Source organism: Carettochelys insculpta, chromosome 3 (assembly GCF_033958435.1).
Source record: "Carettochelys insculpta isolate YL-2023 chromosome 3, ASM3395843v1, whole genome shotgun sequence".
Lineage (NCBI taxonomy): Eukaryota > Metazoa > Chordata > Testudines > Carettochelyidae > Carettochelys > Carettochelys insculpta.
The window spans coordinates 33,441,585-33,465,041 of NC_134139.1; the positions used below are offsets into that span (position 1 = coordinate 33,441,585).

A 23,457-nucleotide genomic window follows, 5' to 3' on the forward strand; every position below is an offset into this window, starting at 1 on the left:
ACCCTTCCTAGCTGTTACAGATCCAGACTAACACGGCTACCCCTCCGATGCTGGTTATTTGAGTGTGCTGGTTAATCAAATACTGGTTAATCAAGAGTTTACTGTACACATATTGCTTTAGGGACAGATTCTGCTCTTACTAAGAGTAAGTCTACCCTGCAGCTGGAGGTGTAAGCTCAAACCTGGAGCGATGTACACATGCTAGCTTCGAATGAGCAAGAATTCTGAAAATTGCAGTGTAGCTGTGGTGCCCTGGGCTAGCTACCAGAGCACATACCTAGTAGCTCAGATGGGCTTGTATGTGGGTGGCTAGCCTGAGTCACTGCCCATGGCACTACAGCTACACTGCTATTTTTAGGTGCCAGTTTTGGCAGAGGAAGCACATGAATGTCTACCTACACTGAGAATTACACCTGCAGTGTAGACATGTCCATCAACTGAAATTGACTCCTGTTCAAAGGAGCCAAGATGAGGCCTATACACCATTAAAGCCTCTATTTTGAGGTCTAAAAAGGATATAACTGTTATCTGTGTACTTTGTCTTGGGCCCCAGCACAGAGATGAATTTTACACTTACATAGATACAGTCCCCACTACAAGTCAATGACGGGTGGACCAGGGCAGTATTTGGCTCGGATATTGGTATCTTCTGCATGCAGATCTCAGAAGGAACAATACAGCCTATACAGTGAAATTCATCCTGCCAACAGGGCCCATGCACAGTTCTCTGCAAAATGTCAGTCCCATGTTAAGGGATTCCTTGGTGCACAGAACCTTGAATTGGTTGTTTCTGTTGCAAGGAATTTGAATCCTGGAGCCAAATTATTGCGTACATCTTCTGGATGACATTAGAGATGATTTAATGCTTCAGAATCTAGACTAGACCATAAAATTATCTTTGTCATAAAAATGACATTCCGACAAGAGTAGCTTGACTATGGCTTAACTGTACTTCTGATTTCTTGCCAGAAGGGTTTTTTTTCTCCTGCTTTTGTACTCGATATATTTTATGGGAAGGTGGAATGTGCCAGGTTATAAATAATTTCAAAGTCAATTCACTGGAAAGGAGTTTTCATCTCTTGTGGGTAACCCATCCTATCATATACAGACAGGAAACTGGCTGTCTTACTCACTAGCTGCTCAGCTTTGGAGACAAGAGGTTAGAGCTTGACTCCTCACGCTTAGGAAAATCAACTTGGCTGTCACTTTGTAATGCCTAATGGACTGTAAGTCCATATTACAAAAACATCACTCGGTGTTTGGCACAACAGAATCTTGAGCCTTTGGATCTTACTTGGGTATAACCCCTGTTAATTCCAAATTCTTTGTCTAAATCGCTGTTTTTCTGTACTCTTAAAGGAGAACTTCACTGGGGAATAGATGAAACAGTGGCTCAGCTAGAAAGAGTTCTGCATTTATACAAGAGTGGCATATACCTACAGAATGCTACACGGGTGCCAAAAGCTGGTAAAGTATTCCTTTGACAAACATTGGCTCTACGTAGATTGTGAGGTGTGGTGGGGAGCAGAAAAGAAAACAAAAAAGGCCCTAATAGTCACGGAATTTAAGTCCAAGGCTTCCAGGTAGTCAGAGTTCTGCAGGTACTAAGGCTGGCGGTTGAATTTATGGAGAGCAGCCATCAATCACAATCAGGGGCTGCAGGCTTTGTGTAATTTTTGGTGGTGCTCAGAGTGGGTCCAAGTCTTGCCTCCCTGACGCCTTCCTAAGGCTGTGAGACAGAATTTTGGTTTAGGCTCTGGGCTGAGCAAAGGGGTTGAGGTGTAGGAGCAGGTGTGCTGGGGGGCTGGACTGGGGATGAGGAGTTTTGGGGGGTTAGCAGGCAGGTAGTGGGGAAGGGGGAGAGAGGGAGACTCCCTCAGCCCTCTCCTTGGCAGCAACAGTGAGCTCTAGGGATGGGGCAGCCTCTCCTCCTCCTGTCCCACCCCCTGCACAACACTTTAAATCTGTCCCTCGTGCCACTCCCTTGTAGCGGGACACAGCAGTGGCCAGCAAGGGAGTACAAGGAGCTAGGACAGGCAGGAGCAAGTCCGGGAGGTGTGCAGGGCAGCAGGTGGGGCCAGGAGAAGTTCTGGAGATGGCTGGTGGGGAGACCTGACCTGGAAAATTGGTGAAGTTGGGACTTGGGACCTAGAATATTCTGGAGCCCAGGCACCATGGGCCCATATAACTCATCATCTCTGACCACATCCTGAGATGGGAGTTTGGGATGGGCCAGAGCAGGGAGCTCATTTGGAAGGACCCAGTTTATCTCCATGCTAATTCCCTAGTTCTGCATGAGTATCCCAAGATTCTTGAGATTTGCCTTACAGATATTGCAGCTGCTGCAGGTTAGAAGATTTAAACCTCCTGTTTGTTCTTCAGGGGGAAAATCCTTGCAGCCTCCAACTCGCAGCAGCAATAGGGTAACAAAACTGCATACATTGACAAAGACAATTGCATAAAATTTACATATAAAAGTTTTTCTTTTACATTTTAACAAAAATCTCTCTCTTGTAAAGGTATACAGTGCTTTTCAAACACACTCTATGGAGAGGGATAAACATTATCCCTCCCGAAAAATCCCCAAAATAAAACACAAACAAAAAAAAAACCACTCAATACAGAATATAACATCGGAAGGAAGGTAATAGGTAAATGTCCTTGCTTAGCTAAACTATCCAAAAAACGAACAAACAAAACACCATGCAGCATTTATCATTTTGTATGTGCAATGTGTCAGACTTTGAGCTGCTGGAGGGCAATAGGTAAATCTGGTGGTTTTACTGCACATGCATAGCAGAGAGAAAGAGATGGTTAATAGATGAAGATGGATTTAGGGTAAAGGATTTGAAAAGTTCAGGAAAGAATTTCCTTTGTGACACTCATGAGTCAAATTTATTCCTGATGTATCTCTGCTGACTTTAGTGGGCTCTGACCCCAGGGATGAATTTGGCTACTAATCACAAATAATTCAATATTTATTATCGTGTAAAATTGGCAAGAAAATGGTTGCAGGTGTTCATTTAACTTTCTAATGTTCAGATTTTCATCACAATCTTTGCTGAGTGGTGCCTGTCAGCACAGCCAAATCATGTTTAGCAGCACAATCAACAGCACAAACACATCCTTTGTTGAGGAAGTGCCAGGAAGGTTGAGGTTTTCTGTGATTCTGTCTGATTCCAGATTTAGCTCCCACGTCAGGACAATACAAGGTTTTGAATGTTAAAGGCTGTCTTGCTTACAAAGAATTGCCAGGAGAAAACATAAGACAGCAATGCTAAATGTAACCGTGTGAGGCTTCACTGATATGGAGCAGACTTGCATTCACATTAGGCTTCTGTGTTTCATATCTGGATGAGTTATGTATAATTCTGAATAACTATGGCTCAGAGTCTCCCGCCCTTGCTCAAATTGGCTAGTGCACTTGATTGCAAGAGGCCCCATTAATTTTTATTAACTGCTCAGGGAGCAAAAAGCTTCTCAGTGTGAGTAAGGGATATAGAAATTGTCCTGTGTAACTGCAAGTTGAACATGTGCGTACAGTTTTATGCAAATTAATTAAGTTCTAATTTACTGTAACATTCAGGTAAATTACATTATTTAATGTGAGGTTTCACCAAATAGCAGTCAAGAGAAATCAAATAACCTCACAAAAATTACACTGAAACAATTCCTTGTTGTCTTGTGGGCAAACTTTGATGCTTGGATATTATGTTTTTAAAATGCATGAGCCTATATGTTGTTTGCAGTAAGGGCATGTTACATCCCTATAGTCATGTCAAAGGACTTTAGAGTGGGTGTGTCTAATATATAATATATGCTGATTTTAAGGCTCCTTTATGCTAAGGTGACCAGACAACAAATACATATAATTGGGACACGTTTGATAAGGGGGGAGGGGGAGGAGAGAGAGAGAGAGAGAGAGAGACAAAGCCAATAATATCGGGATATTTGGTCACCCTACTTTGTCCTGCCAAAGCAGTATAAAGAGGCCCCAATACAATCAGTCCACTCATATATTTTTTGTTCTTCACACAGGTTCCTCTTGCAAAAGTTTGACTTTTAGCACCTCTCTAGAATAATAAATCACTATTTTAAAACTCTCAATGGAAAGATGATTTACCAGTGGTGAAATTTTCCTGATGGAGCTGCAAGACAGCTGGATCTAGGGAGGGATTTGGGTGTTTGGGAGAATAGCCACAGCCCTTTAGAAGAGCTTTGCATGCTGGCCCAGCATACGAGGCAAGTTCCCAAGCTACTCTGGGGCCACAGAATAAGTACTTTGGGCCATTGGATCATATAACTCTTGCAAGTGATGGAAGAGGGGTGAGGGTGTGGAGGATAATGTTTCAACCACTTAGTTCAGCAGCCATCAATGCAGAAACAGCCAAAAAAGTATGTTCTGGACAGGCTGGGCAGGGAATGGTGGATTTCACCTTCCCAATCCCTTGCGCTTTAGACGTGTGGGAGAAACGTCATCTTAAAACACAACTCAGAATGTTGTCAGTGGACAGATGAGAAATCAGCAGCACAGGACACTGTATAGCTCTGTCAAGACAAGGGGAATTTTAAAATTTTTTTTTTTGTTTGTACTTTTTCTGTCTTGTTCTATAATATAGTGAGATGAATCAAGTATCGGAGGGGTAGCCGTGTTAGTCTGGATCTGTAACAGCAACGAAGGGTCTTGTGGCACCTTATAGACTAACAGAAAAGTTTTGAGCATGAGCTTTTGTGAGCACAGACTCACTTCTTCAGATGCTCTGATGCTCATGAAAGCTCATGCTCAAAACTTTTCTGTTAGTCTGTAAGGTGCCACAGGACCCTTCGTTGCTGTTACAGATCCAGACTAACACGGCTACCCCTCCGATACTTGATTCATCTCACTATATTATAGAACAACAGAAAAGTTTTGAGCATGAGCTTTTGTGAGCACAGACTCACTTCTTCAGATGCTCTGATGCTCATGAAAGCTCATGCTCAAAACTTTTCTGTTAGTCTATAAGGTGCCACAGGACCCTTCGTTGCTGTTTATAGTGAGATGAGACCATCATGTGGTGAGCTGATTTAGGTTTAGGATAGAGACTGTGGTTTGAGTTCGAGGCTGAATTGTAGGTATGCTTCAAGGTCAGGTTAAAATGAGATGACATCTTACAAGGTTGTTCTCATTAGATTTTGGTTGAAGTGGTGAAGTTTCATCAGCTGACCTGATATCACAAGATTTCCACCATCTCGCACAATGGGCATCTCAAAAGATTAACTGTTTGTATGAGGTTATGTACATTTTGGGTTGCAGTCTCACTCAATAGCTGTTGTGAACAGATTTCTGCCACATCAGAAAGAGATCTAGAAAGTAAGGCCTTTCTGATATAATTCTACATTGCAACCAAAGCCACAGTAGTGGGTTCAGATTCAAGAACTGCAAGTGATTTTTTTTTTTTAAGAGGAACATTGGAAGGTTCAGCTCATGGTGCTTCATTATTTGATGTAGATCTAGCAACTCAGGGTTAGCCATTGTCTTTAATAGAAAGCTGTAAATCTTTACCAAAAGAGAAAAAGTGGTGGTGATCTCTGAAGAGGGACTTGAGGGAAAATCTGAAATCTGACCTTTCATGAAACAGATTTATCTATCTGAGGCTATATTTTTTCAAGGAAACTTTTTTCAAGTGAGGAAGATAATACTGACCGTCCATTGGAAGGCAACTACTAGGAAAGTTCTTGTCAATCTGAGCCTGCCCATAAATTAAATTTAACAATGCGAACCATGGTCATGTCTCAGAAGGACTTAGGTCTTAATCTTTCACTGTGCTTCAGCTGTAAAACATTTTACAGTGTTGTAAATTATAGTATGCTCTGGATTTTGCTTCTAAATTACTGAAGCAAAGTAGAGGTGGAAGACAGGGAAGTAGTAGTCCTTCAATAACCATGCAAGTTTTTTGTAACTGTAAATACTAACACAGAATTGTTATATGGTTTCTACATTGTTTGGAGTGACACTATGCATTCACATGCTTTTATACATAAGGGGTATTAGTCTTCTGAGAACCTTGAACAACATGGATTAAGACAGGAAACATATTTTCTCATACAAGTTTTTTTTAAAACAATAGTGAGTGATATTGCCATAACTGCAAGAATATTATACTGTATAAACACACTGGACTTCAAGGGTGAAATTCCTTCCTCATTGAAATCCATAGCAAAACTCCCACTGATTTCAAGAGAGTGAGGCTGATTTTTGCTAACAGAGGGTCTGACCCTGGAGTCTTAATCTAACCTCCCCACCCCAGTCTTTCAGTGAATTCAGGAGTTACACAGAAATGTGTGAGATGCACTAGAGCTCGTAAATCTTGTAGCTTTGTTACTCATTAAAGCAAATAGGTGACCCATTATTAAGTCTTGAGGGGCAAGTTAGCCAAAAGAAAGGCATATAATGATCAGAAATCAAAGCAGTTGTTGAACCAGCCACGTGTACGGAACTCCACAGAGTGCGAGGGAGTACAGTAAAATCTGTTTTCCTTTGTCCTTTGACATTTTGGCAGGGTTGCACTGTATGTAAATGTTTACAGTGCAATGATGTTTCTTAAAAATACTGTGGCAACCTACTTGAGAAATTGTAACTAAGTATATGAGCATGTGTTTGTGTGTGAGAGAGAAAGAAATGTTGGAGACTGGAAACAGATTATATTCAGGGAATTTTTATACCCATTCTTAGATTGACTTATAAAAGACCATAAACACTCTCTTTAAGGTATTTAAAGACACACATGCTACAGCTGGAACTAGATTAGAAATAATTTCCTCCATAAAGTCTTACAGATCCTAAAATTAATTAGCTTTGGCCAGGCTCATGCTCCTGTTGTGATCTTTTCTGCAACCATAGATGGCCAGGCTGTATGAGGCCTCTTACTGAGTCGCACAGGGTAAAGAGGCAGGAAAGAAGCCTCCTTGTTAGTGGTTTATGCACTCCTTCCATTTTAGGAGGACAAAGACTGGTTTTGCAACCACATGTGGGGCAGGAGACTGGAAATGAGATTGGGAGAGGCACGGTCTGAACTCCCCTTTATTGGCCTATGGAGGGGGCCAGTCCACTGGGAGTGAGTAGTTGTACTCACCTCCATCATCAGCATGCAGCAGCTCAGAGAGACAGTAGTTGTCTTCCATAGACTGTTGCTCTGACCTCATAAATATAGCCCAGAGAAAGTAAGGAGTACCTATATGCCTTTCCTCCACACATAGCTGGGAGAACATATATCTCCACCATCATGCAATCAACATACTCCTTTCCCATCGGCTCTGAAAAGTGATTCTAAAAATGGTATCATGGAGTTTCATATGTGTCATCTTTCCATTGCTAGGTCAAATTTGATCAGCTTAATAGTAAAATGATCTTTTCAACTACTGGAGTGGGCCTTCAGACGTAGTTGTAGATGTAGCTATGGGCCAAAGATTCAGATAGCCATCTGGTAGAATTTTCAAACGTGCTGAGATGTCAAATTCTATTGAAAATCTCATTACTAGGTGCCCAACTCCAGTTGGCAGCTATGCACTGAGGCACTACTAAAAATACCTGTAGGTGACTATCTGCATCTTTAGTGATTTAAATATACTTAAATAAGTAAATCCACAAGTCCTAGAACTGGAAGGGACATGGGAGGTCATCTAGTCCAGTCCTCTGCCTTCTTAGCAGGACCAACCACCATCCCTAACATCTATTTGCCCCAATCCCTAAATGGCCTCCTCAAGGATTGAACTCACACCCCCAGGTTCCTCTTTCTGGTTTGTGCATTTGGTATGTTCACAGCCTAGGGGCAGAGAAGTTAGATAAAATCATACAATACTTTTGTGAAAGGTTCCATTGTAACACTTGATTCCTTTTAGAATTCAGAATAATCCACAAGAACCCAAACAGACAAAGAAGGCTGCTCCCTAACCAGAGGCTATGTCTATGCTAGAGAGATCTTTCAAAAGAAGCCCTTTAGTGCATCCACACACAAAAAAGGTGGATCAAAAGAGTGATCTGCTCTTTTGAAAGACCGCGTCCACCCAGCCCCCGCTGGTTCAAGAGAACAGGCCAGTGATTGAAAAATCAGGCCACATGAGGACAGCTCTTTTGGGGGGGAAAAAGGGCCTGTGGAGTGTCTACACACGTTTTCTTTCAAAAGGGGCTGCTCTTCCTCAAACTGGAAAGGATTTTGAAAGGAGTTTTTACTTTCGATAGTAGGCTTTTTGTGCGTGTAGATGTGCTGCAGGATCTTTCAAAAGAGCCCCCTTTCAAAAAATATTTCACAAGAACTTGCTAGTGTAGACACAGCCTGAGGCACAAGTCGCCTCACTTTATCCTAGACTGGCTGTCTGCTGCCAGACTATTGCTCACACATTTCCTTATAAAGTTCCTAGCCTGCAAATACGACCTGGGAACCCCCAGAGCGTTTAAAGTGATAGCTACACAATTTTAACACAGTTTTTCATACACATGTAAAAGATTTTGTGGGACAGATCTAGCCTCAGTCACATCTGTGAAGTTGTCTCTGATACAACTATTTTCAATGATACTGAACTGCAGAGGCATAACTGCAGGTAGAGTCTGTGTTGGAATCTGGTTAATAGTTCTGTTGTTGATTCATGAACCACAAATAAGAATTCCAACTTTTTCCCCTTTTCAAGGTGAAATGTTGACAGGAGTACAAAATGTAAATGTTTGCACTGCAGGAGCCCTGAGAGGTGCCAGTCAAGATAAGGGCTTCATTGTACTAGGCACTGTGCAGCTACATAGTAAGAGAGTTCCTGTAACAAAGAGCTGACCGTCTAAATTGCCAAGACAGACAAAAGGTGGAACAGAAATAGAGAAGGGAAGTATCTTACCCAGTGTAATGCTGCATCATCGTGTTCTATCCTGATGACTTTTTCACTGGGCCCCAGCACCTCTCCAAATGGGTGGAGCAATTTAGGCCTTGTCTACATTATGCAGTGCTGATCTACTTCAGCTATGTAAATAGCATGGTTGGCATCTTGTGTGCAGGAAAGTTGGCAGGACTGCTTTCTCGTTGATGCCAGTTATGCTTGTTGTCTTGGTGGAGTACTGGTATCACCAGGAGCATGTTCAGAGATCGATTTAACATGTCTGTACCAGATGTGATAAATCGATGGCCGGTGGATCAGTTTATTGCAGTGTTGATCCACCATGTGGTGTAGACAAGTGGAGGAGGGGAGGTGTGATTGGAAGTGGAGAAAATGGAAATAAACTTGATGAATAATTTCCTCTGTTATCCTACTGTTTCCTATCTGTCATTGGAATGTACCACCCCACTCCTCCCCCGCAGAAAACTTGTATAATGTAACATAAACAAGTAACATTAACTTGGCCTAAGAACATATTTATGGGACATTCTTTCTGAATGAATTTAATGTAGCATATAAAATATGGATAAATTAAAATGAGATCTGCTGAAAGTCAAGCAAATAAATAGAATATCAAGAGGGCAAATGTGTAATAACAAAGTTCTCACTTTCTCTCTTAATCTGAACATACGATGTGAAGCAATGGTAAATTTCCTATTATGAAGAGTCTGATTCTGCCATCTGTATTCAGTGGGAAATCAGTGGGCTATTTGCATAACTAGGTATTACTGATATTGGTACAATCAGGCCGTTTATATTTAACTACGAGTAAGGGCAGTTGGGGGTGAAGAGGAGGGAAATCCAGACGCAGGTTTCATTATTTTACCGTTATAATGGAAGCGGAGTGTGAAATAGGGAGTAACAGGATTACTTTGTCAAGGATTCACATTATTGCAGTTGTGTCACTGACCCATAGTGTACTGGCAAGTGATAACTGGAAAAGACGACTGGGCAATTTTCCAAGTGGTAGCTGGCTGTAGCTGGTAGTGAAAACGGAATCAGACTGCTGTGGCTGAAATAAATGGTCATTAGGACTGATTAAATTCAGATTTAGGATGATTTAAGCAATTTAAAAGGGGAAAACCACAGCCTGTTTATAAAGTAGTCCTGGAATTATTTATATGCTTGAGTCTGGTGCTGTGAAAATGGGCAGGTTTCTATATTGGAGTCAGCACTGGGACAACACGGGTGAATTTTTTGCTAAGGCAATTTTGGAATGTTGTTGCTTTTTAAGCTTTGTTGTTTTGTTTTTAATTATAGTATTTGATCAGGGATTTGTTAGTTTACCAGGCACTGCTTTTTGTTTTTAAATATACCCCTTATCTTGTGAAATGTGTTGTCAAGATGTCTGTTCTGTCTATAGGGGTAGGCCAGAGCCTTCAGACATTTGGGCCTGACATAAGTTACACAGCTGTAAATTGATGAGTAATACAAATGAGTTGGCTTGTGTCTGATCTTGATTTACTCTGACTTCCTCCTATGCAACTTCTCGAGCTTTTCTGGAGTTACTTATCTTACATCTAGAATTGGTTGGGAATTTTTCATCTGAACATTTTTTGTTGAAACTTTATGGCAATGGGTCAGTTTTAACTAATTTTTCATTTTATGAAACATTCTACTTTTTTATTTGGAATTATTTTATTTCAAAATTTAGGTTATTTTAAAGATAATTTAAAAACCTAAATGAAATGTGAGTGACTTCAAAGAACATACTGAATTTTTGGTTCATGAAAGTTTTTAGATTTCAACTTATGAGTTGGATTGGGAAAATATTTTGAAGTCTCAAAGTTTTGCTGATGGGGAAAATTGTTTTCTACCTGACTCTGCTTATATTTGTGTTAATGGAAAATCTGGTCCCAGAGGTTAAACTGGGTATGGAAAATGGCATAAGTGGCAATAGAATCGGGACTAGTGTTGTTAAAGTTTATTTGCTTCAACCTTTACAAAAAATGTTTTACAGAGTGATGGATCTGACAAAGCGGGTCTTTGCCCACGAAAGCTTATGCACCAAAATATGTTAGTTTGTAAGGTGCCACAGGACTACTTGTTGTCCTTGAAGATACCGACTAACTCAGCTACCCCTCTGACACAAGTGAAAAGAAATTTTTGGTTATGGGATTGGAACGGAGTTATTTATAAACACAATGTAATTCTTTGACCTATTTCTTGACTTTACAGTGATAGCCTTTAAATACGTTATGTCAAATTGTATATACGTATGTGAAAGTGTAAATTTATTGCTGCATTTATAGTATTAGGCAAGTATTTATTGGTTTTAAACACCATTAGTCTGGAAATTGACCAGAACTTTGACCTTTTTATGATGTGATTTACTGCTGTGAGCAGTAAATTCCGTGGACTTTGTTTAAGTAAGTTTCGCATTTGGGAAGACAAAAACCTGAACTAAATCTAGATCTTTAACTCAGTTGGGTATTTCCAAATGGAACAAGTATGTGGAGACTTCATGACCAAGACAAACACAAATTTGTATGAGAAATGCAACTCAGATTTCTGAAGCCATTTCACATAGCATGTAAAAAGTACTGATGTGACTTTTACAAGTCTCAATCGGACCTTTCTCTTGGACACATACTTTTGAGCTATGTAACATTTTTATCTAGCTATCCCCCATTGTGAACCATCAGGAGGTAGGTGAATAAAAACAAATGGCTAGAAGGTGACTGATGGCTGGCAAGTTACCCCTTAGTAGGTGCATTTTTTTCATTTTGATAGTTTATCTCAGATTGAGCAAGTTCTGAACAGGAGAGAAATGCTCTCTGAACCATTGAATTAGTGCCACATTTATCAGTTTTTTGATTCATTATGCATTTTAGATATGCCCAAATCAGGGGTAAACAACTAAAGTATCAAGAAGAATCATTTTTTCAAATTTGGTAAAAACTCAATAATTCAAGAGCTGCAATACATGTGAATATGAGATGGTCCTTAATAAATAACATGAAAACATACTTTTTGTAACCCTTGCTTTAAGAACAGTGCACACACTGATTTGTCATGATTCATATTTACTGTAGGACGTTTACAAATTTGTACATATTCTGTTTCCTCACACTTTACGTGTGTGCGTTTGTACCACTGTCTCCCTGACTTTCACTCCTACGTACTTTAATTATGCCAATTTCACTTCACATTTAATTTGGGGTTTTGTTTTTTCATTAAAATGCATATTGCCCTTCGCAGCAGGAATACAGCAAGTTTCCTCTTCCTTTTCAAAGTCAAGACCTCATTAAAAACACTAGCAAAATGAAGATATATCATATCATATATCCCACAATGCACTGCACATGTCAAAGGGGGAGTTATCTGTTACGAGATCACATTTCGTTTGCTATTTAGATATTAGTTGTTCATTGTTGAGGCTTTTAGACTTTCACCATTTATCAAAAACGGTCAGGAGAGGTTTTTTACTTTGCAACTTTAGCCTTGGGAACCACAAAGAAGTCCTTAAAGAGCTGCATGCAGCTCTGGAGCCACAGGTTGCAGACCCCTGGCCCAATGTAAACACTCCAATACATGCTTATCTTTTAATGGGGCATACTAATTATTGTTGTCAGAGCTTCTGTTGATTAACTGTTCCCTTACCGTCCAGGTAAGAGCTCCTTACCCTGCTATACCTACTTAAGGGAGAAAAGTGTCTTAGTTGCAAATACGCACAGCAGAATTGGATTACTCCCTCAAATAGGGCTATGTTTTGCATCCTTGATTTGACATGATATGTATGTGAGATTCAAGTAGCATTTTTTTCTTTCATTGTGCAAATTACAAAGATACTAGATTATCACGTTCTGAGACAAAGTGAATGTTTGGGAAAGAATTCATTCCTCAGACCAGTAATCAGTGGTTGTCATCATGAGTTTGGTTTTTTTCCCCTAGGGTTAGGTACAGTTTGAAGACATTTTCTATAATCCAGTGGGTCTGACTGCCTTGGGGCAAGGCTGCCTTCTGAAGTGCCCTAACTGGGGAGGAAGAATAATTTGTGGTACCATTTTAAAGGGGTACAGCGAGCTTGTTCCCCTGCATGGCTAGAAAGCTCTTCTGAGGGAAGGGCATGAGTGAGAGGGGAGGGGGGAAGAGTTACATTTCAGCCTATTCTTCATCCTTCTGCCCTCTTTCAGGTGAGATGCTGCCAGGGCACCAAACTGCTTTACAGTAGCTGCTACACTCAGGACTATGCTTTCGGCTTTCCTGTTGTAGGCTACGCAAATAGGGGCAGAGGCTCTTTCCCTACCTTTCCCCTCCATGTCTACTTAAGGCAGAAGCATCGTTGTCCCTTATGGAGCAGTTCAGCTCCACACACCTATTTTTAAAGAGTAAAAATGAGTAATATTAAAATGTAGACAGTGTTAACAACATGAATGATAAGGGGAAATGTGGGGTAGAGAGAAGGAAGCTGAAGGGTGTCTTGATAGAGCTGTTTGGACCGGCCCTGGAAGCCAGTGGGAGATCTGCTGTTGATTTAACCGGAGCAGGAGGGGCTCAGTAATGATCCAAGTTTAATGCCAAGTCCAGTTGTAGATACGGAACCAGGCTTTCTGTAAAAAAAATAATCTGCCCCTCTCCTCAGATTGTCTGAGCATGATGCATTTCATCGCTGTGGCAGATCAGCTTTTCCCCAGGAAAGCCCACATGATGGAAAGGGAACCTCATGACATTTTCCCCTTCCTTTTACCTTTTCACCCTGCACTGCCTGGCTTGGAGTGGTTTCCATCATATACATTCTGTGCCTCTCAACACCTTATGATCTAAGTTGTTCCAGCAGTGCTGCTGGAAAACCTCAGAGCCTGTGGCTGTTCTGAGAAAATGCACCAGGCTTTGGTGTCTGCCAGAGCTAGCCACATGGATCCACACTTCCTGTTGACCTCCTAGGGCTCCACCTCTGCCTCTTTGTAAGGGATGTTCCACGAAAGCATAGTAGTTGCTCATCCATGAAAAGTATTCCTCTCCCACTGTGTATATTTTTATGGTTTGGATTATCATTTGCTAAATGCATGGAGGCACTGTTTACCTCAGTACAGAGCTCAGAAACCTTTGCAGACCACTGTGGCCTCCCCCACTCCAGGAACCAAACAGAAAGTTCGCTGCTGCACACCTCAGAGTTTCTCCAAGTAGGAAGACGAATATCTCTCTGAGGTTAACATAAACTCCAAGTAGGTATCTTTTGGAATTTGCAGCAGCAGGGATTACCTGGGACAGTGAGACCACAACCTATTAGCACGTTCCATATTTCACACCCTTCAGCCTCTTTGAAAGTTAATGAAAACTGCTTATTTTAATAGCTGTATGAAGAAAGGAAATAGAGCTTTAGCTGCTTAATTTGTGTCACCTGGGGCTGCAGCCCACTGAGTCCAAAGAACGGTAATGGTAGAAGTAGGGGATTGGTGGGGGACCCATTGAAAGAAACATTTAATATATAGTACAGCATTAGAAATGAAACACGTAATAGGTAGGAGAGACTTCAAAATAGATTTGCCTGTATAAGAGTGGGGCTTTTTAAAAAGTAAATTGGTTTGTCAGAAGGGTTACTTGGAGACAGATTTGTTTGTGTAGTGCAGATGTAGTATGTGATGTTGTGCTATGCTAAGTACTTACACTTCTTGCCAAGGCCTTGACCTCAGAAGCTGTTGTCAGGAGCTTGGCAAGCTCTGAAGAGAATTCCCTCAAAGGGCCCAGAGCTTTGTCCCTACTGGCAGTCCAGCACTGGTGGTGTTGATCATCTCCCTCTGTTACTTAAAAAAGTACTTCCAGCTTGCAGATGTCCTTTTAGGTGTTCTGGTTCGCCTTTGCCTTGCACCTTGCATAGTCACACTAGTGCAAACCGAGCAGGGAATTGCTGCCCACTCAGACTGATAACTTCGCATTCACTTTAGCTGTGTCTACACTAGTGAGTACGTTCAAAATTACAGGCCCTTTTTTGAAAGAGAGCACAGAGTGTCAACATACACCGCGTGCTCTTTCAAAAGGAACATCGAAGGAATGTGCCCCAGCTTTCAAAATCGCTGTTCCTAACTGGAAATAGGAAAAGCTCTGCCCACCCCTCTTTTCAAAGGCTCTTTCGAAAGAAAATGCATGTGGATGCTCCACGAACCAGTCTTTTGAAAGAGCGGGTCTGCCATTGTGCTGGCCAGCTAGGATGCAGGGATGCGCTGCCCAATGCCTGCAGGACTCTGTGGCCCATGCCTGCAGCAGCCCTTAAAACTGCATGGACCAAGAAACCCTGTTGCAGGAAGCTGAGTGTGTATAGGCAGCAGCCTTTGCACCTACCTCCCATTTGCTCTCCACAATATTATGTAGGGTGCAGCAGGCTACCACCACCAGGGGGATGTTCAGGAGGCCCACCTCCAGGCAGACCAGGAGACAGTGCCACCAGCCTTCAACCTCCTGAAAGGGGTGCTTCGCCATGTTTCAAGCATGGTTTAGCTGGGTGTTGAAGCACTCCTGGCTGGGGTTGGAGTGGCCCGTGTAGGGCCACATGAGCCATGGCTGGAGGGGATAGAGGAACCCTGATGTCCCTGAGTGGGACCTCCTTCTGGGTAGGTCCCTGCCTCCATGTGGTGGCACAGCCGAGAGTTTCTGAACATCTGCACATCATGGGTGTACCCAGGCTAGCCCATGTAAATGTCCTGGAATTGGCCCCTGCTGTCCTTACGGCCTAGAGCACTACAGACTAGTACTCCTTCCTGTTTATATATTGGCCCCTGCTGTGTTCTGGGGTGCAGATTGGGATATGGGCCCCATCGAGGGTACTGAAACCGTTTGGGAATTTAAGTGCTGCAAAGCCAGTGATGGCCACGTCCAGGTCCCCCACACGGATCACCCTTTGCAGGAGAATGGCGTTCAATGCACAAACCACCTGCATGGAACGGAGGACGTATGCACCCATGAGGGTGTGTGGTGGAGAGTGCCTGGCCCCCAGGCCCACATGGCTTCTGGCTCCCAATGGACCACCCTTCCTAGGATTCCCCTGTCCCTGGTGGGTGTGTGGCCTGACCTTCCTTACCTCCATGACAGTGACCCTACCTGGGGCCTTGCCCATGACAAACTGGTGGCCCACAGAGTGGTAGCTATCTGAAGCGGCCAGTTTCCGGACAGTTATTGTGACACTCTTCTCCATGGGAAGGGCACACCACATCTGGGTGTCTTGATGCCACAAGGCAGGGGCTAGCCACTGGCGGAGCTCCAGGAAGGTCTGCTGCCACATCCAGAAATTTCAGAGCCATCTTTTGTTGTCCCATTCGCCCTGACCAGGCGCTTCTACCACTCAGAGCTAGTGGGGTAGCTCCAGCGTCGGGAGAGAACCCGGGGCGGGGTGCTGGAGGAGTCACAGGTCCAGGGGATCCACAGTCGTGCCAGCTGGGGGCAACCCCCAGCAGGAGCTGGAGGGTGGCTGCCACTGCTGAGGACAGCAGGTTGACCATGCCAGTGGTGACTGCCAGAAGCAGCTCCAGCTGCTGCTGGTGGTCCATGTTTTGCCCTGTGAGGGCTGGTGTCTGCTGGGTTCATGGCAGACCCGCAGGCCTCATGCTGTGCTGGGGGAGGGGGTTGGGGAGGGGCATTTCAAGGGGACGACAGACTGCAGCTCTAGGAGGGCTTGTCCGCCAGGCGACCCTGTCCATGGTGTTTCCTGGCCCTTTCTTTTGAAAGGGCACTTGGGACACTGTAGACGCTTTCTTATGAAAGGTCGGGTATCCCTTTTGAAAGGGCGGCTCAGAAGTGCCACCCTCTGCTTGTGTGTGGACGCTGTATTTCGAAAGGGGGTCTTTTGAAATCAGGCTCTAATGTAAATATAGCTGGTGTGTTTGGTTGGTGCTGCTGCAATTGACTACATAAGTAGAAGGGCAGTGGGAGGACTGGATCCTTTGTTTGCCTTAAATGGGTAGTTTCGTTGGCCTAGGAGCGAAGGCACAAAGCCACACAAATGAGTCTCTCTGCTGCAGCTCTGGCCAAATAACTCCAGTACATTTCATACTGAATGACATGTCTGGTGACAGTTCTTGTTTATGCAGCAGCTTTTTATGGAGTCGCCTTTTGATCATTTTTTCCATTGTATATCCATTTGGGGGCTGGATCCTGCACCTACTGTAGTTAATGGAAGTCTTGCCATTAACTTAAATGGGATATGATGGGGCTTTTATTGTTTCCTGTGTTTTTGTTTTGGTTTTGACCAGGCTTATAAGAGTATGTTGAATGTTGCACACTTTCCATATACATAGTGTGGAATGTAACCTAAATGGTGAATAATTGTTTTATGAATCAAATTGTTGGCTGTTAAGTAAACAACATTTGTTAGACTGGAAGCATCCTTACAAAGCTCTCTGTGAAGTATGAGCAGGCTGGAACTTTGCAGCTGCATGCAAAAGATCTGTGATCTCAAATGACTAAAGAAGTAGTGCATGCAGCTACAGTTTCCTTAATAGATACAATTACAATAACGATAGAGGTTTTTTTTTTTTTTTTATTTCTGTATGTGTGGGAGCTAAGTAGAAATATTTGTAAATGATTAGTTTAATTTTGCTGATGCATTCATTAGAGAAGCCCCAAAGCAGCTGGGAGACTGAGAGGAGCTGTGAACAGAGAACAAGAGGGAGCTCATAAAGGCAAGAGAGACTGAACGGCAGCCAAGGGAGCCAAGTAATCCACAGGGTAATGCAGAGAAACTGGGCAAAAACCAAACTGACATGCTTCATATGGATCTTTTTTTCTTTTTTTGTCCCTCCTCCCGTCAGAGGCCCATTGAGCAACTCCCCTTTTGTGTTAATCTTAGCAAGGAAAAAAGTTTGGTTGACTAAAAGCCTGTCTTTTTTTTATCCTTTAAAGAAGAGAGAGTAAAATAACATGCACCCGTGACCAAGAGGGGAGGGGCAGGAGAGCCTGATCAGGTCTTAACCTGACAATCCCATTCAGTGTTAAGAAGGAGGACAGGGAATTGGTTCATTCAAGTGGATTTTATTTATTGAATGGGACATTCTCCCAGTAAAACCCCACATAAAACCTATCCTGCCTGCTCAGGAAGGAGGCAAAAACATCTTGTGCATAGACTGTTCTACAGACAGACCCTCTTCTATAAATAAATGAGGGCACCAAAGAAGTTTTAGCAAATGGAGGTGGAGAAAATCTTGTGTGAGTGTTTTGTTGCTTTAGGCACCTCTTCTCTGCTCCCCACTCCCAATGACACTTTAACAAACCCATTGAAGAGCTTTGCAACTGATTTGTTTAATTCTGGTTTTTTGCAGAGTACCGCCCGATACCTGAAGCAGCTATTCCCGATGAGAACTACAGGTGTTGGCCTTCTTACCATCACAAAGGCTGCCTTCTGTCCGTGTTCGACATCAATGAAGCCATCGAGGTCTGTGAGAATCACTCCCAGTGCAAAGCTTTTGTCTTGACCAACCAGACAACATGGACAGGTAACACATGGCATAGGACACATGCTGTAGCTTGTGCTAATAATCCAAAACTGATGGCTCATATAAATAATTATGGTTTTGAAGCCCCCTGTGAACATGTTACACTAGAGTAGGCTCGTGGGAACATAGGTACTGGAGATGGAAGGATGTCTCTTGAGCCACGCTCGGGGCTGAGCAGAGGAGGTAGGCTAGGCTGGATTTCCTTATACCTCCCCCATAGAGGGATCTGTGTGCAGACTCAGAATAGCCTGGCCTGAAGGGATCCTCTGGGGGCAACTGGACAGGGATCACAGGGACTTGGCCTACCTGGGAGTTTTTATATGAGTAAAATTGGCCCTACATTTGCATTTGAAACAAACATTCAAGCTCATATGATCTGGCTTAAAATGAGGCCCAGCATGTTCTCTCATTTCTCCTTCTGCTGTTCAGCTGTGACGTACTGGCAGACCGAAGAGGGTCTTGATCCTGATGAGACTGCCGTATGGTCATCAGTTGTACTAAATAGACAATTTGTGTTTGGGTCAGATACAGCTTGTTAGTAAGAAGAGATGGCACAGCCGTCTAGACCAAGGATGGTTCAGTTGTTAGGGCAGCATCCCAAGATCTCGGAGAGCTGGGGTTAGATTTCTGCTCTGCCATAGACTTCCTGGATAACTGTGGGCAGGTCACTTAGCCTCTGTATGGGTCTGCTTATTGCTGAGGAGGCGACGGAGGCAGCTGCACCAGGGTCTGGTGATTTGCACCCCTGTCCGCTGTTGCTACTGTAGCTGGAACCCTGGACTTCACTCTCTGGGTGTCTCTGAAGGGCTGTCTTGGGGAAGCTTGCCTCAGACCCGCCCCTGCTGCCTAAGGCTCCTGTCCCTTCCAGGGACACAGAGCCTGGGGGTCCAGCCAGTCTCTTGCAGCCTTTCTCTGCAGCGTATGAAAACCTGGGTAAGCAAATCTTAGACCTGTGCTACAGCATAAAATACAGCTGTGCAGATGTGTGGGCTTGGGCAGGTCTGGTGAGATTTATAGAATCTAAGGAAAAGCTCCCTGAAGAGAATATCGCCATCAAAAGACTTCTTTAAAAGAACTACTTCAATTGCTGCTGCACTATCGCTCGATTCTTATGCATGGATGAGTTGTTATTTAAAGCCACAGTTGTTGGCATCCAGATGAGCATGTGATACGTTTCTTGGGGAAATACTGTTATCCGGCTCAAGAGGCAGGATTTGGAATATCATTTGGCTGTATTATCTAGTGTTAGAGATAGGGGAAGGTTGAATAATTTCATAAGGACAGAGTAGCACACATTCCAGTGACTTTCCTGTATCAATCACAGTGGATGCCCCAGGGATTGCAGTAGACGACGACTGTGTCCAAGTAGAGGTGATGCTAGAAAGAGCCTAGATCAACAAGCCTGATGAGAGCACAAAGGGCACCAGCAAATACCAACAGCAGACATCTTACTAAAGGACATCCTTAAATGAACTCAGGCTTATGAAAGGATTAATTAAGTACCTGAAACTGTACAGTGGCTTTTGTTGTACTACCTTGCTGGTAGGAAGGGAAAATTTGCTATACCTGAATTAAAAAGTGGAGCTGCAAAACAGATTGTTTATCTAGCATCTGTATTACAGAGTAGGCCACATTTAGTGCATATATACATTTTAAAAATAGGTTCAGGTGGTCTAAGAAGATATTCTTGTGCGAGCTAATTAACGCTGTTCATTTTAGCTGTTATCCAGAGCCCATTAAAATTAACGGAATGATGCATAGACAGGGCAGTTGGCATGGGGTGGGGGCAAAAGGGGTCGTTGCGGCTCAGGGCCCTTTAAATTGCCATGGTAGCCCTGCATGGCATGGTCCAGATGGCACTGAGGTGTGGCTGGAAATAGTGCTGCTCAGCTCCAGGAGCACTGAGGGATGGCTGCTGCTAGCCCCAACTTTTCCACCCCAAATCCCACACCTTGCAGGGGGGCTCTGTTAGCCGGTGGCCAGGTAATGTGCGGTGAGGTACTCCCCTGGGTCCTAAACAACCCAGTTTTTTACTGTTAGAGCAGGCAGCTCCTAGCACACTCACGCACGGCCAGGCTGTAGTAACCAAACGGTTGAAGTTCTTTTGTTGTGCCGGCTGTGTTGCAGTGACAAAAGGGTTAACAAAATGGTTAGGCTTGGATCTTAACTAGTTACAAGTTTATTAAGCTACAGTTATAAGCGTGCGGTTACAAAAGGCTATTGTTTACTTATATGCTAGCAAAGTACAGGTGTTAACAAGTTACATTACAATCCAATACAAAGATATCTGTTATCATCTAACACAATGATATCTTGATACTAGTTACAGAACTCTAATTCTTTAGCTGTGCACAAAAAAAAAGTCAGAGACCTAGCATGGGTGTATCTTACCCTCTCTGCGTCTCTCGATACCAGCATAGCCAAGCCGGATCGGTCACTCAATTCCGCGGAAAGAAGAATACGAGGTTGGGCGTCCCCAGCTGTGGACCTCGGGAGGCAATTACCTGACCCGACCAGCAGGAAGTTGGTGGAATGCACTCAAAGTTAGAGTTCTGCTGGACCCATCTTTTATACCCCTTTTGGGTTACGTATTCTCTTTCTTATCTATGGTGCCAGATCATACTGGTCTGTCTTTGTGACTCCAGTTTGTTACAAGGGCATTTCTACTTAGTTTGCACTTGTAAGACAAGAGATAAACAATTTAGGAGTACAGGACATTCTTTTGTGCGGGCGGGGCACGTCCCCTTCTGGGTGATTGTGTGTGTGCATCATATTGATCAATGCCAGCTGGGGTGATTTCTGAGGGTCCCCCCCGCCTCATGTTGACAGTCTGGCCTGTTAGCCTTCTAGCTGTACTTTCTGCTTCTCAGGGTCACGATAAGCCAGCATATCTGGGCCTCAATGAGGGCATCAAAGACTGTGCTGTCAGCAGCCATTTCCGTGCCCTGTGTGCTCCTCAGTGGGGGGGGCAACGAGCAAGCTGGCTTGTAAGGGGGAGACTCTGTCTGGCTACAGGCTCTGTAGCAAAAACCCAGCCCCACTGCCCAGGGCCTGACAAACTCAGTCACCAGCCTTGTGTCTAGAGACTCCTTCAACTTCTAAATTCTATAAATAAACCATATTAATACAGAGCCAAATCTTGACCACTCTTATCTCAGCATATACCTGGAGTAGCTAAACTAGGCCAAATTCTGCTCTTAGTGATATTGGTTTGAATCCATAATAAACCTGTAGAAATCTATATAGCTCTGGTGTAACAGAGAGGAATTTGGTCCTTGTTACTTCAGTGGAAAGACTCGAGAGAGAATTTAGCCTTCTCTGTAGTTTGGAGAATGCAGAGGGAGAATCAGGATATGAGATTTCAATGTTTGGAATGGACCAACATTTTGGTCATCACTTCTAATCATTTTCTTCTTTCATGTTCTATTTAGGTCGGCAGCTTGTCTTCTTCAAGATGGGTTCAAATCATATTGTGCCTGATCCTGACAAGATAACATATGTGAAAGTGACAGGCTGACAGCTTAAGTGGCTAGTCTGACTTGTAAATGACAGGAGCTGTTTGTGTATAAATATAGACAGCTGTTATGTACAAGATGTCTGTGGGAGGAAGAGATAATTGCACTATTATTCATTCTAATCTCGAGCTGTAAACAAAACTTTAATGAAATGACCTGTATGACCAGGATGAATGTGCAATATAACAACATTTTCAAAATGTGATTTAAAAAAAAAAGCAAAATGTGATACACTGTTGGAATACAAGTGGGATGACAAAGCAGTAGGCAATGCTAGCTTTTTAAATCAAGGTTAATGATCTATACATATTTGCACAGGGTTGGAAGTTCATAATTTCTATAGAAAGTCTAGGTTCTCTGCCATGATATTTATTTGGGCAAGTACAATCACTACACAGTTGATGGAGCTTATCAGGTAGAAAGCTAAATATCAAATGTTTAAAAGACAATCAACATTTGTGCAAGTATTCTCAGATATGCAAGACCAAAATCATTTGTAGAAATACTATGGGTCTGTCATCAGTGGATCTTAGCCATATTTATAATTTCAAAAATGTAGCCAATTTTCATTGTTTTGAAAGTTTGAAATTCTATCTTTTATTTAAGAAAGCCATATTTCAGTTATTTAATCCTTGATCCAGCAAAGCACTTAAGCTCGTGCCTGCTTTAAGCAAAAGTAGTCCCACTGAAGCCATGGGGACTTGAGCCTCTCTTAAATGCTTTGCTGAATGGGGTTAGCTTTAAGTATTTACTTAGGTGCTTTGGTGAATCAAGGCCTTAATTGCTGTCGAAAATATTCCCTAAGGTATGTTACTGACAGATCAGCAAAGCAAAGCAGTAGTTTTAACACCACAATTTTTGATGAAAACAATATCATCAAATCCTTGGTTTTCTAAGGTGCTTCTTTCTAGTTCTTAGAACAAGTGAAATAAAAACGAACACAAGCCTTAAATTCTCTATAAATAGATACATTTGATAGGCATAGTGTGTCTAGAGAATTTGCTTTCAGTGAAAGCAATAAACTAAATGCTAAAAGTGACCGATGTCATACTGCTCTGTAGTTTGTAAATTCAGACATTTTTGTACTTTTTGTTACTTAAATTGTTTATTTTTGTAAAAAAAAAAAAAACAATTAAAATTAAAATTTGTCAGTTTGTTCTTACACTTCAGATTAAGGCCTGAACCCTGTGAAGAAGTATGCATGTTCTTAGAATATTGTGAGTAATGTGCATAGATAACCCAATTTTACCTTGGGAAATACTTGAATCCCTACTGACTGCTGGGGACTGCTGGGGGGAGGGGAGGGGTGTCTGTTGCATATATCCAAGAGAGATGTTTGGTCCTTTGTCTGTGTTTGTCTGTGCTGAAACAAGTGACTGGTCGAGAGACCGTGTTTCAAAAGCATCTTTCTTTGTAACTTCAGTCATGTCAATATAGTTACTGTGTTCAAACATTTTGAGGTAACAGTGGATTTTAGAATAGAATCTGAAGTAATAATCAGAGGTGTAAATTCCATTTGTCCTCACTGGACTCTGCTCAGGCCAGTTGGAGACAGGGAGGAAGGGAGCTGCAGCAGCTAAGCAGTTCTCTCAGCTTTCTTGCTGCGTAGAAAAGGATGT

General features: G+C 42.8%; 1 protein-coding gene across 2 annotated transcripts in view; it reads left to right on the top strand.

The window, feature by feature from the left end:
• PKDCC (protein kinase domain containing, cytoplasmic) overlaps window positions 1-22,993 on the top strand; it is a 52,453-nt gene extending 29,460 nt beyond the window's left edge. Inside the window, exons 5-7 of one of the 2 annotated variants that reach the window (XM_074989600.1) lie at window positions 1,360-1,467; window positions 18,150-18,323; window positions 21,755-22,993. In XM_074989600.1, the coding sequence (XP_074845701.1) occupies window positions 1,360-1,467; window positions 18,150-18,323; window positions 21,755-21,840 (368 nt within the window). In that variant the 3' untranslated portion in view covers window positions 21,841-22,993. Of the gene's footprint in view, window positions 1-1,359; window positions 1,468-18,149; window positions 18,324-20,738; window positions 20,872-21,754 lie in introns of those variants that run through there. The other variant, XM_074989601.1, reaches the window with a different exon arrangement.
• The last annotated feature ends 464 nt before the right edge of the window (window positions 22,994-23,457 follow it).